We start from the raw sequence: 14,428 nt of genomic DNA, 5'->3' as shown, positions 1-14,428 counted from the left end.
TCTTCACCTCACCTAAAACAATCCAGAATGACTGGAGCAGGGATGTGGATAGATAAATCACTTCCAAAATCAATTCTGCTGGGATTACAAGACCCATACATGTCTGGGTCCTGATATTTGCAAAGACGGTTCCAAATACCTATAAATAATATCCACAATCTAAGCTTACTGCTAAACATTTTGCATCCCAGCCCAGGTTTTTGCTAGTTACACTGTGGCTTTGGGGCACTTAAATCAATCCCTGTTCAACAGTCTGCACGCGTGCAAGAGGAGAGCTGAATCCTCCAGCTATTTACCCAACTGGTGTCACAATAAAGGCATGCTGCCTGCTCAGCAGTAAAACCCGTACTGGTAAGAGAACAGATGCAGGTGTTGTGTTTGCTGAAGGCAGCCAGGTAAATGGATGGATGTCATTCTCTTGCATCAACATGCCAAGTAGAGGCTTACTCAAATAATGCTTGTAAGGGCTGCAGGCACTGCGTAGATGTTTAAGTGCCGCTGCTGTGCCTACCGAGACAACAGGCAAGGATGCCAGCCAACTCTCAGCCACTTCCCAGATGGACCACTTTAACAAAACCAACCACTGGTTTTCCCTTTTAAACTGCAATTTCTATCTCAAAACGAAACATACCAGAAAAAAAAAAACCCAGCAAATTGTTCTGGATTTAAACTGTCCCAACTTCATATCATGAACAGGCTGTGTGCCCAGGGTATAAAAAGAGCCTCTGGCTCCTATGAATCTGATGAATCACCTTGACAGCCCCTGGAAGCTTTTCTCTGGCTCCACCCCACCTTCCCAAGGAAGATAGCTGGCCTTTAGAGTAGTGGCACCATGCCTTCTACAGTGAGGTCCACCTCACACCCTAACTGTGGGCACTTAGTTGCCAGAGAAAGACTTTTTCAAACATTTGAGAAGTTCTTAGAAGCTGGCCTGTTGTTCATCTTTGCTTGTTGATTTATTTACTAGTAATTTTTAATGGCCTTGATTTAATAGTATTGTTTTTAAATGTCAGCTTCTTTAAACAGACTTTTCAGGAAACGTGGGGTATAAATGTTTCCAGCAAATCGACCATAAGACATACCACACTAAGACACCCGTTCACAAAGGCTAGGCATAACCAATAGGAAACAGAACAGTTACTCAAGCTACTCAAGCATCCACAGAGCCAAATTTGTCAGCCGTTCCCCAGCTGTGCAATTATTAACAGGCACTGGAGCCCTTTCTGGCCCAGCCATCTCCAGTTGTTCAGCCATATAACACTTTTCACAGGTTTCACTGTACCTGGTGTTTTTGATTAGCATTCAGATTAAGGTCTGGGCTTTCTGAGGTGCAAGCAGTTTTCACAGGTGGTCCTCTGTCCAGCTGGGGCTACAAAGAAAGGCACAACGAAAGCCGCATTAAAAATTTTTGTTGTAAGAATTTCAGCCTTATAATTCAATTTATAGTCCCTCAAAATTGTGGCAAAGTTTCCAAGTTTCTAAGCTGAAATTCAGCCATGACTTTGAGCGGTAGAGGATTGCTTTCTGCAACTGCATCAACACATGCTTGTTTGTTAAGTAGCAATGCTCTACAGTTCTGAGTGTACAACAGCAGCAAGGGGCAACTATCAGCTGGGACTTTCTGTGTCCTTAACAAATCCCTCTTATTTACTATGTATTGTTTCAAGCTCCTGCCTCAGTTATTGCTCTGGGCTGGTCATCCTTTCCTTCCTCGTCTGCTTCTCTGCTAGACCTTGTATTACATGTTTGGGTGTGCACATTTAGTAGGATATATAAAACTTGCATTCTGCAAAAGGACTTAAGTACCCCCCATGCCTCCATATTCAAATCTGGCCTAGTCTAGGTAAGATCCTATTTCCATATGACATGTTTATTTGTAAGAGTTAACAGATGCATATGGCATGTTAAGGGCAGCTTGCCACCCTAGGAATCCAATTGCCACTTGTTTTCTTGCGGAAGTCAAATGGAGTAGGCAGCAATGGCAAAGAAAAGCAGAATCACAGCTAACATCGTACAGTGGTTAACAGTGGTAGGCTCTAATCTGGAGGACTGTGTTTGATTCCACACTCCTCCACCTGAGTGGCAGACTCTAATCTGGTAAACCAGGTTTGTTTTTCCACTCCTCCACATGAAGCTTGCTGGTAACTTTGGCCTACTCACAGTTCTCTCAAAAGTCTCTGAGCCTAACCTACCTTACAAGGTGCCATTTGTCAGGGGGAAAAGAAGTTTGTAAGCTGCTTTGAGACTCCTTATGGTTGAAAAAAAGTGGGGTATAAATCCAAACTCTTCTTCTCTGGATTAAGCAGTGGGCCATGAATTGGGGTATGGCCTTTGGCAGATGCCAGAGGATGCCAACCCGTCACAATATTGCCCTTGGCAATAAACACACACACACACACACAGATCTCTATTTTATTCTTAAGCGGCCTGCTGGACTTTAGTGTGAGATAAAAACCAAACATTCCTTATATGTAAAAAAAAAAGTCCCACTTTCACAATCAGCAAATCTTTGTCTACAGATATACTGAATTTCAGCCTTCTAGACCATGTGGAAACAGCCTAGCAATTTGATACTTGAATGTTACATTGGGCAGGCTTATGAAGCAATTATATCTACATTTATTCTCAAGGTAGAAACTGGTGTATGGTACCTCCAAACATGGCTATAATTTGTGACCACTCAGAAGCAGGGAGCAACAAAAGAAAAAAATCCTCTGCAGAGTCTGAGGAAGGGTACAAGAAGAACTGCTAGTTTCAGAGAGAGAGACTCTACTGCTTATTAAACTTGTTTACCTGTTGCAAAAACTTCTCTTCCTTCCTGCCATCGTTCTCCACTTTTTTCTCTGACTTCATGAGACTCTGACACTTTTCCTGATGCATCCTTTCATTTGCCATCCACTCTGTTGAACTCTCTTGGTTTTTCCTGTTGGTCTCCAGCTGCCGTTGTCCTGGCTTTGTAAAATGCAGGTGTCCTCTGCTGCTTATACACTCCTGCTCCACTAGTTGCATTGTATGCATGGGGCACAAGGGTCCTTCTAAACTCCTCTGGTTATTCTCAGGTGTCCAAAACGGATTCATAGAGGGACAAGGGTCTCCTTGGTCAGTATTCATCTCCTCATTAGCAGGTGGACTTGTGCGGTATGAGGATTTTCCACAACTGTCCCAATCATTCTGCTTTTTAGAAGTGTAAGAGGTTGATTGCTGTTCTTTGCTAGACCAGTCACTATCTGCACTGACCACAGGTTTTCCGGCAAAGGCCTCCTTTTGGTTTTTCCAGCTGTTCTCTGGATACTGCTGAGAATCACCACAGCACCTCAACTGTTTTGGACTTGAACAGCTGCTCTCTACTGGCCTTCCAGGACTGGGGGAATGCCTGGCCTCCTCCGAGATGTTCCTATTTTCTGAGGATCTCTCCAGGTTGTGTATCTCTCCACTCTCTCTTTGGCTTCCACCTGTATATCTCTGAGGACTTAAGACATGACCAACCCCTCCGTGACTTCTGAAGCCGGTACCTGTATATCTTTCTGGACTGATGGAGCGCCTGGTCTCTCTTTGGTTGTCTTCTGTATACCTCTGAGGATTTAAACTACGCCCCACCTCGCCATGACTTTGGAAGCTAGTTTCCCTAGATCTCTCCGGACTGAGAGAACGCATCGTCTCTTTATGGCTTCCACCTGTATATCTGTGAGGACTTGTGCTACGGCCTGTCTCCTCATGACTTTTGAAGCTAGTACCCGTATATCTTTCCGGACTGATGGAACGCCTGGTCTCTCTTTGGTTGTCTTCTGTATACCTCTGAGGATTTACACTACGCCCAACCTCGCCATGACTTTGGAAGCTAGTTTCCCTAGATCTCTCTGGACTGCGAGAACGCGTTGTTTCTTTTTGGCTTCCACCTGCGTATCTGTGAGGACATGCGCTATGGCCAATCTCCCTATGACTTTTGAAGTTAGTCCCTGTAGATCTTTCCGGACTGATGGAGCGCCTGGTCTCTCTTTGATTGTCCCCTGTATACCTCTGAGGATTTACACTACGCCCAACCTCACCATGACTTTGGAAGCTAGTCCCCATAGATCTCTCTGGACTGCGAGAACGTGTTGTCTCTTTTTGGCTTCCACCTGTATATCTGTGAGGACTTAAGCTACAACCAGCCTCTCCATGACTTCTGAAGCTAGTCCCAATAGATCGTTCTGGACTGAGGGAGCGTGTAGTCTCTTTCTGGCTTCCGCCTGAATATCTGGGAGGACTTGCACTACGGCCTGTCTCCTCATGACTTTTGAAGCTAGTCCCCCTAGATCTTTCCGGACTGATGGAGCGCCTGGTCTCCCTTTGGTTGTCCCCTGTATACCTCTGAGGATTTACACTATGCCCAACCTCGCCATGACTTTGGAAGCTAGTTTCCCTAGATCTCTCTGGACTGAGAGAACGCGTTGTCCCTTTTTGGCTTCCACCTGTATATCTGTGAGGACATGCGCTATGGCCAGTCTCCTCATGACTTTTGAAGCTAGTGCCTGTAGATCTTTCCGGACTGATGGAGTGCCTGGTCTCTCTTTGATTGTCCCCTGTATACCTCTGAGGATTTACACTATGCCCAACCTCACCATGACTTTGGAAGCTAGTCCCCATAGATCTCTCTGGACTGCGAGAACGCGTTGTCTCTTTTTGGCTTCCACCTGTATATCTGTGAGGACTTAAGCTACAACCAGCCTCTCCATGACTTCTGAAGCTAGTCCCAATAGATCGTTCTGGACTGAGGGAGCGTGTAGTCTCTTTCTGGCTTCCGCCTGTATATCTGGGAGGACTTGCACTATGGCCTGTCTCTCCATGACTTTTGAAGCTAGTCCCCCTAGATCTCTCTGGACTGACAGAGCGCATGGTCTCTTTTTGGCTTCCACCTGTAGATCTCTGAGAACTTAAGCTACAACCAGCCTCTCCATGACTTTTGAAGCTAGTCCCCCTAGATCTCTCTGGACTGACAGAGCGTGTAGTCTCTTTTTGGCTTCCACCTATAGATCTGTGAAGACTTGCACTATGCCCAGTCTCTCCATGGCTTTTGAAGCTAGTCCCCATAGATCTCTCTGGACTGAGAGAATTCCTGGGAGAGTGCCTGGTTTCTCTTTGGTTGCCCCTTGTACATCTGTCAGGAATAACTCTACTCCCAGCCTCCCCATGGCTTTTCAAATTGGTTCCCGTGGAAATCCCTGGACTGAACAAACGGCTGGTCTCCCCTTGACCTACCCAGCTACTCCCTACCTGTCTCCTAGGACTAAGAGTGGGCTTATCTTTTCCTGGGGCTGCCATTCCTCTCCCTGGGCTGAGAGTAAGTACAGCTTCTCTACAGTCTGTTACATCCTTCCTCTGTTGCTCAGCTGTATCCACCGGGAGCAAAGGTTTGCCTCGGGCCCTGCGGTCACTCTCTTTGTACCTCTCCATTTGCCCCCTGTAGCTTCCTTGACTCTTGTCCAAGCTCTGTGTGGGGCTGGGAATGTGTAAGGCACCCAGGCAATTTTTCCATTTGCTGTCTGTGGTCTTTCCAGAACTAGCGTGTTGGTGCCCAGTCTCCAGGCATCTCTTTCTACTGATATCCATGTGTTTCCCATGAGTTCCAACATGAAGAGGAGCCTTCTCTCTACTGCCTTTTGGCAAGAGAGAAGGCTTCTCCCATTGCCTCCTCTCTCCCCTCACTTGCTGAGGGGGGCCTGTTGAGTGCAGAGAAACCCCCTTGCCCCTGTTCTCTCTCTCCAGTCGCTGAGTCGGACTCCCAGAGCGTGAAGATCCGCTTGGGCTTCCACTGCTTCTCTCAAGTTTCCCCATGCACACAGATTCTCCTCTGCTTCTCTTGGGCTGTTCTGGCTCCCGTGGAAGTCTCTTACTCGCCTGGGGAAGAGAGGAGAAAGAAGTCACATTTAGCCAGTGTCAAAGGGCACATTCGGTACCTTACCATGGGAGTTTACTGCCAGAAAGACACTCAGCTTGTCATATCCAGTGACTCAATCGCTGAGCCTTTGTGGCTTCCCATCTTCCCATTTCCCACCCACTCCCCAAATGCCTCACAACCCTGCCCTCTTCTTACTGCTTCAGTATCTGGTTCCCTCCCAACTGCATGGCTGATTCACAGTATTTTATCATAAACAATGCAACGTGGATTTGGAAAACAAATACTTCTGTTCCTTGGGAAACTTTTATCTTCTATTTCTTTAATGTTAAACGTGACTTGTTTTAACAGGTCAGGAAATATCTCCTTATCATTCTGCACAATGTGTCAAGCGAAATTATTCAGGAGGCCTATTGTAATGTCTGACATTTTAAGCAGTTAACTACATTGTTCATTGGATATTCTATGTTGTTTGGAGTGCACTGTTCTTTGCAATCCAGTTTCATCGCACAGTATTATATTGTCCTCATTTGCATTGATTTTTGTTGTGTAATCTTGAATCTCAGTCAGAAAGGCAGACTGTACATAAAGGAAATAAATAAAATTATTAATCCATTGCAAGAGATCATTGGTCCATGGTAAAATATATATTAGTAGGTATTGCAAATGCTTTCCTTTTGTAGCACCACACAAGCCTAATGCTGCTAATTAAACAGGGTATTGAGCAGGGTTTAAACAGACATAGTATGGGTATTGTGTGGACTTAGTACAGCCAGAGAAGTTGAGATAAGCATGCTTTGGAATGGGCAGTTCTTCCCTCAACCCTGTGCCATTGGAGATGGTACGGCCTTATGCATAATTGTAATGTTGAGATATCCAAAAGTCTTAATTGCAAAGATTTTAGTAAAGATTTAGCAAGGGAGAGACAAAGCATTAGTTCTTTGAGGTGGACTGTACTATGCACAGAGCCAAATCTGGCAAAACAGTGCTGAGAAATAAGACTGGTTGGGCAGAGATCTGTTCCCTCCCCTAGATTCAGCAGGGATCCCCACACCTAGCCTAGCCACTTACTTCTTTGTGCAAAGTGGGGTTGGATTTCCTCCTGACTAGCTGCCCTTCCTTGGCCAGTTTCAGAGTCTTACTATCCAATCGATCCAAAAGTCCCTCCTCCAGAGCTTGGAAAGCCTCCAGTGTCTCCGACTTCCTAATGCCAAAAAAAAAAGGATAATTACTACTATAGTTACTATAGCTAAACTTCAATGAGTCCCGCTGCTCACTACACAAGCTAGTCCATGCCATATACATCCTCCAGCCTATGTGTGAAAAGAGAAGACAAAAAGTGCATTTTCTTCTGAATTTATATAAATTCTATGAAACTATGGGCAACAGTGATTTCCCCTTTGCATTTATATTCAGCTAATAAACCATGAAGGCATAATTGCAACTGGACTGCAAATTATTTTCCTGAATGGAAATGCTTTCCAAACTTAAAAGGTCCTCTTGCTTCTACTGGGCTGTTTCATATTAGCATTTCTCCTTCGACAGAGTGACTATTTTAAACTCTATTTTTATCTTTGGATTCAGCCACTGTACCTTTGGATTTAGGGAGAAAGATGATTGTATATGCCACAAGCAATAATGGGGATTAAAGCCATAACTTGCTTAGCACAAAAGTTAATCTAGCCATACTGTGTTGCACACCAGAACATAACATGACAAAGCTTGTACACACACCCTTCCCCATCCCATCTCTCACCTCACCTCACCTGCGCTCATGTCCAAAGATCCGCTCCACCTCTGCCCGGCCAGGGCTGCGAGTGCGGGAGCTGCTGCGCTCTTTTTCAAAGGCTTCCTTGTGGCTGATGCGCTTTGGCTTGGGCAGGTCAGCCAACACGGTGTACTCCTGCCTCATAAGTCCATGTTGGCCCTCACTTTTGCTGCTTGGGCGGCAACTTAGGCTGGAGTCTGCAGAGCTGATGGAGGAAGCAGGGTACCCACCAACTCTGGAAGCATCACAGTGGACAGGCAAAGGGCTGCGGCCAACACGGGGAGGGGAAGACATACAGCTCGGTTCCGATTTCCGACGCTCCAGAGAGAAATAGCCCCCCTCTGCTTGAGACTTCCTCCATTTGTCTGCGTGGTCTTGGCTCATGACCTTGGATTCTGGATGGACCGAAAATAATATAACAACCCTTCACAAATGTGAGGAGAAGGGGAAAAAAGCTCAAAGAATACTTGGGCCTATGATGAGATAAGAATTTGTACAATGCTTTCACGAGTTCAGAACATTTCACATGCACTACCATACTGCAATCCTTAGAACTACTTTAAGGCAGGAGGTTATTCCTAGTAGTATTATCCCCATCTCACAGAAGGAGGACTAAGGCCAAGATTTCATTAGATAGCCTCAGACATTTCTTTGCTGCTTTCTCTTTTAACTCACTGCCAAAACAATCTCACAGATCTCTGAAAAACTTAAATTCTGGGAACAGAGATGATTATGAAAATATATGCACTTATCTGGGAATGGGATTTGGGTCCCTTGATACAGCACATGAACTGTTAAGAAGAAGAGGAGTTTGGATTTATATCCCCCCCCTTTCTCTCCTGTAGGAGACTCAAAGGGACTCACAATCTCCTTGCCCTTCCCCCCTCACAACAAACACCCTGTGAGGTAGGTGGGGCTGAGAGAGCTAGCCCAAGGTCACCCAGCTGGCGCGTGTGGGAGTGCACAGGCTAATCTGAATTCCCCAGATAAGCCTCCACAGCTCAAGCAGCAGAGCGGGGAATCAAATCCGGTTCCTCCAGACTAGAATGCACCTGCTCTTAACCACTACGCCACTGCTGCTCCTTAATGCACCTGCTCTTAACCACTACGCCACTGTTACACCCCACAGAAAAAGAAGAACCATATCTACAGGGCGGTGGGAGAAGTGAGCAAGAGTTGAGGTGTACCTGCTTTCAGACAACTCCAACGCTCTGTTTTCCCACTGGATTTGGAGGCTGTGGATTCACTCCATCTGGGCCTATCAGCATGCAGGTTTTCAGGTCGCACCTCCTGCTTCTTGCCTGCATAGTACATGGTGTTTTGTTTGTCGGATCCCAATATGCTGTCAAAGAACCTAGTCATCTCCCACTCCTAAGAGAAAAGAAAGAAGGTTGTACTATGTCACCCAAACAGTCTGCGGACAGGCATTGTGTACTAAGAGGGGAATGTCCCTGGGAGACACAAATCTCCATCCTCACCCTGCCATGGAAGTCCACTGGATGACCTGGGACCATTCATTCTCTCAGAACCGAATCTAACCTAACTCAGGGGTGGTGGTTGTGATGATAAAATGGAAGTGAACTGAGTAGACTGCCCTAAACTCCCTGGATCAAATGCAGAATAAAAATGTACTAAATGCATAAGTAAATAAAGCAGCAATGTAAGCTCTTACTGCATGGAACCTACAGCTGTATCTGTCAAAGGGGAAGAGAAGGTTGTATGTCAGAGAAAATAAATAAGGCCAAAATACTGAATCTAAACCTTTAAGATATATAACTATGCCTTGCCTCTCTTTATTTAGTCACCTGAAATTCAAGGGTTTCTCTGCAGTCATCTAAATCTCATAGGCGGGAACCCTTAAGTGGGTCATGGAGTCACGTGCTCTTTTTTACAAGAGCTACCCTTTTTCTGCTACTTTTTGGAAGGTCCGTGCTGTTAATACATGTGCACATAATGCCTCTCTTCACATGTACACTCAAAGGCATAGCAGAAAAGTGTGGGTGATCACCAAGTGGTAGACAGCATTCATCCCTGGCTCTGACCCTTGCCTTATTCCTCATTAATAGTACAACAACAGGCACTAAGCTTGTATTTCTTATCCCAGTTCTCTTGATCATATCGTCCTGGCCTTGACCACTGTGAGATTATAACTATGCCCCCTCTTTCCATCAAATGATTCTCCATCATGTGCTCACTGCTCAGTAAGTTGCAGAGCTGGAAAGGCTGAAGGCCATGGATCTAAATAAACTCAGAGTGACGGAAGAAGCCAAGGCAAGGAAGAATTGGGCTGCTCAGAAGGAAACACGCCCACCCACAGCCATTTCCATCTTACCCTGCCAAGTGTAGCATCTGTGTCCGCATCAGCGCTGGCGCCAGTGCTACTGTCAGGATAAGCAGCGATTTCTTCTGATTCCTCCTTAGATTCTTGGTCAGATCTGCTGCTGAGCTGGGTGTATTCCAAGCTTTCTTGACAGCTGAAGGGCAGGCAAAGGGTGGAGGGGAACCCAACATTTTCTTAACATAGCTGCAAAAGGCTCAGATGTATCCAGAAGACTGCACAAAGGTTGCCAACAGTAAGAGCCAAATATTGCATTTGCCTCAGCAAGAAGAAGTGAACAAGTTCATAAAACATGGCAGCTGCGGCTCAAGTTTAACCAGTTACCGGTAGAGTCACCTGTGATCTAGTAGCGCAAGTACTGGATGTAGGAGACCTGGGTTCAAGCCCCCACTTAAGCACAGACCTTTCTGAGCAACTTCACTGGATCAGTCTATTAGCCCAGCCTATCTCCGAGATACTTTATATCCGAACACAGCAAGAGAAGGTTTGCATCAGCATCTCAGCTTTAATTTGTGGAGCAGGACCTGGCAAGTGCTGTCAGAAATACTGTCTCAACCCATCCCCACAGAACTTACCTCTCAGTCTTTTCCTTGGAGTCCACACAAACATAGAGTTCACACTGGGGCACTAAGATGCACAAGGGGTCCCACTGGGCATCACTGCTGGATTTGTTGTTGGTACCATTCCCACAACCAGAGGTGTTCACTTTGTGATCCTCTGCTGCCTACAAGGAGGAGATGAGAGTTAACAGAATAGGTGCCTACAGAAACCCATTGCTTCTTTGAAAAGGGAAATATGGGGACTGCACAGCTCAGCAGAGACGTGTCCTGCTACCTTTCCGTTCTGCTTGATAAAGAGAGTACCACCCATATGTAAATCTTGCAATAGTCATTTAACAACAGAAATTGGTCCTATAAAAGATACTGGCTTATCTATTTGTGTATTTACTTCCCTCTCCTTGGGGCAATAAAGCCATTTATTTTCAACAAATCCTAAAAGAGTAGCTGTTACTATTTTAAGGTGCCCCACAATTTCTGTTTTATTCCAGCATAAGTTTTTCAGAGCTCACTCCATCTGATGTCTTGCAGCAAATTAAATGACATTCAGGGGCTCCTTGCGCGGGAATAAATTTTGTCAGTCATTAAGGTACTGCTGGACCTCTGTTTTATTTATGCTAATATTGGGCACTATCCTCCACTGGAGAAAGAGTTCCTTAAATTGGATGAAGATTCCTTAGGCTCGAGGAATTTTAACGTTGTTTAGTGCAGTGGTAGGACACAAGCCGTTGTACATTACCATTTTTAAATTTCTTTATACTGTTAACAATTGTTTTAATTAATGTTGTAAATTTGGCAGAAGATTATATGAGCTGACACAAACATAATTCAGGGTGTGTAATTTTAACAGTAAGCTGCCTCTAGTCAGACTATGAAGGCTAGTGTAGAAATATTTTACATAGCCTTTTATTCTGTCTCTGGATGACTGAGACAAGAGGGGGGCTTGGAGGGGGGCTACTCAGAAGTTTTGAAGTTAGACCTTCATTTAAAAGTGTGGGTTCTCAAATGGAGACCTTCCAAACTACCCTAAAGTCAACTCTTGAGCCTTCCACTTAACTAGGGTTGCATCCACATGGAGATTTTTCTCACAATGAAAACTCTGCATTTTCTGGGAGCTCCCATACAACATTGTTCTCAGAATAAGCACAACTGATAAGGTTCCCAAGGCTTCCTTATTGGAATTGGATCAGAGGGAACCCATCTTTAATCCAGTTCAAACAAGGAACTGTGGGGTGGCTGCAGGTGGAACTTCCATGTGGAAACTCCGTCTTCAGACAAAGAGGTTGGGCAGAGCTAAGCCCCTCTTTCAGCTCAGTCTTGAAGGGGGAAAGAGAGAGTTGCTGGGCTGTGGGAGGACCCAGAAGATTATCATCACCACAGCCTTCCAACGCCATGAGAAAGAAGGCTGACATCAGCAAAAAGCAACATGCACACAAGACACGTAAACACCATCCCTTCCTGCTCCCACTCTCCTTGAGGTTGTCTTCTCAGGAGAGACATGTTTACGTGCCTGTTTATGGAAGGAGTCTACAATTAAGAATGTGTTAATCTTTTTTGAGGTCAGCACAAGGCCAAAACATACTTTAGGGTGACCTTGAATCAAAAAGCCGGAAAACAAAACAAAGCAAAAAACCCCCAGCAGATTATCCCAAATGCTCTAGAAATCAACAACAAATTTACATCACAAGGTCTCCTATGTTATATTATTTGGGAAATATTAAGAATGCGTCAAGGACAAGAGTTATCCCAACTCTGTCACACGGAAGGAGATTGCGCCACCTTGGCAACTGCCTGCCCCCACTCACGGAATTGCACCTTGTACTTTTGAGAATCCTTGCTCTCCCGGCCCCTCCAATATGGAATAACTTGTTTCTGCAGTCTGCCTGTAGGACGTGATCACCTTAATGGTCAATTTGACAGAGATACAGAAAGGAAAGTGTTTCATGGCCACCCCCTTCCACTCCTGAAGTTCTGTGATTCAAGCGGTTATCACCCCACTCACGCAGCCCCACATGCAGCACAGAGAAATGCTATGAGGGCATCTGACCAAAGCCCAAGTCAGCTGAAGCACAAATTAGAAAAAACTGGTGTTGGTTGCCTATGCACCATCACCTTTAAGGAGAAAAAGGAGTAGGGTGATGGATTAACAAGGCTTTTACAGGCAACAGAGCAGATTATTTCCCTGTGCTGCTCCAGAATTGATTTGCAAACCTGCCTGTCCCTTTAAGCCCTTCAGCATTGCCCTAGCATGTTCAATACATCCCCCACTTTACCCTGATTACCTTAGGAGGTTATGATCACCAAAGGGAGGGTCCCTGGCAGGCCGATTGTCAACACCATTTCCCTTCCATTGTCTCGCCCAGGCTGCAATTCACTCAGAGGGAACGGTTCTGAGCAGATCGCAGGTGAGCCAAGAGGAAATTCTAGAGGGCCAGGACTGGGGAGAGAGGGAACCTCATTACTATTTCATAATCCCAGACTGATCTAGCCCAGCTAACAATGAACAACATGAAACCTTTTGTTAACAGGACACCAGCTGGCACCCCATAGGGAGAGATGGAGTTTTACACCTGGCCCAGACTAGGGGGTGGACCAGAAGCCAAACAGGTGAGTCATTCTGGTCTGTTAATCCTACTATATTTCAAAGCCTTTTCTTGCTGAAAAAACATCTATCTGGTGTTGCAACACCCAGGACTTCTGCATCTTGGAGAGCACGTAAAGTCTGGATAATAACAGTAAGAACACTCAGTGATTTAAAACATTGCACACATGTCTACTCACTATGCATGTAAATAGATTTAACTATCATAGTTTTGCCTCCACCCCCAGGCTTTCTGGGAGCTGTAGTTCTACAGTAGAAGTCAGAGATAATTTAACCTATTCTTAGTACTCTCATACTTGCAAAGATTCCCAGAGTTCTTTCTGAACCAAAACAGTTTAAAAGCAAGTCCTTATTTGGTGCATAGACGTAGCCTCACTCAGAATGTGTTAAGCCTTTCATCTCCTCCTTTTATCCTGATAGCTACCTAATGAAATTGTAAAAGAGTCACAAGAACCTTGTACCTAAAGCAGTAAAGCCTGACAGTAACATTTCACTAATGAAAATATTGAGGGTGTTCTGCTTTTGTAGGTCATGGGTGCCTAGTACAATGAGGTGTTAGCTTCTTGCCATAAAATCAGGCAGAAATCTAGTGGCATTTTAGAGTTTAATATGATATGTTCTAGCACAGTGGTTCTCAACCTGGGGTTGGGACCCATTTGGAAGTCGAACAACCCTTTCACAGGGGTCGCTTCAGACTCTCTGCAATAGTGTTCTCCATCTGTAAATTGGATAAATGTTAGGGTTGGGGGTAACCACAACATGAGGAACTGTATTAAAGGGTCGCAGCATTAGGAAGGTTGAGAACCACTGTTCTAGCATAAACTGTCATTAATCCGGTCATAACAGCAACCCTGCTGGGTGAAACCAGTGATTTATCTAATCTAGCATCTTTCTCACATAGTGGCCAGTCAGTTCGGAGGGCCAATTATAGAAGAAGAGGAGTTGGTTTTTACATACCACTTTTCTCTATCTTTTAGGAGTCCCAAAAGTGGCTTACAATCACCTCCTCTTCTTTTCCCCACAACAGACACCTTGTGAGGTAGGTGAGTTCGAGAGAATTCTGAGAGAACTGCGACTGGCCCAAAGTCACCCAGCAGGATTCACGTGGAGGAGCGTGAAAATAAACCCAGTTCACCAAATTAGAGTCCACCACTCATAACCACTGTGCCACACAACTGAGGCATTTCCACGATGCTGCCTCTTAGCAATTGTATTCAGACGCTTACTGCCTCTGAATGTGGACGTCCCTGTGCTACATAACTAGTAGCCGGCTTTGAACCTATTCTCC

General features: G+C 45.2%; 1 protein-coding gene across 3 annotated transcripts in view; it reads right to left on the bottom strand.

Moving 5' to 3' along the window:
• Positions 1–14,428, bottom strand: part of LOC125434470 (TRIO and F-actin binding protein) — a 70,018-nt gene that overhangs the window by 50,299 nt on the left and 5,291 nt on the right. Inside the window, exons 3-9 of one of the 3 annotated variants that reach the window (XM_048499890.1) lie at positions 10,557–10,705; positions 9,976–10,117; positions 8,831–9,014; positions 7,642–8,047; positions 6,947–7,079; positions 2,794–5,877; positions 1,283–1,369 (exon numbers count right to left, since the gene is read on the bottom strand). In XM_048499890.1, the coding sequence (XP_048355847.1) occupies positions 1,283–1,369; positions 2,794–5,877; positions 6,947–7,079; positions 7,642–8,047; positions 8,831–9,014; positions 9,976–10,117; positions 10,557–10,705 (4,185 nt within the window). Of the gene's footprint in view, positions 1–1,282; positions 1,370–2,793; positions 5,878–6,946; positions 7,080–7,631; positions 8,048–8,830; positions 9,015–9,975; positions 10,118–10,556; positions 10,706–14,428 lie in introns of those variants that run through there. The other 2 variants (XM_048499892.1, XM_048499893.1) reach the window with 2 other exon arrangements.

The sequence above is a fragment of the Sphaerodactylus townsendi genome, linkage group LG06 (assembly GCF_021028975.2).
Source record: "Sphaerodactylus townsendi isolate TG3544 linkage group LG06, MPM_Stown_v2.3, whole genome shotgun sequence".
Taxonomy (NCBI): domain Eukaryota; kingdom Metazoa; phylum Chordata; class Lepidosauria; order Squamata; family Sphaerodactylidae; genus Sphaerodactylus; species Sphaerodactylus townsendi.
The sequence above is the reverse complement of the archived record's forward strand: the minus strand, read 5'-3'. Positions and strand labels throughout refer to the sequence as shown.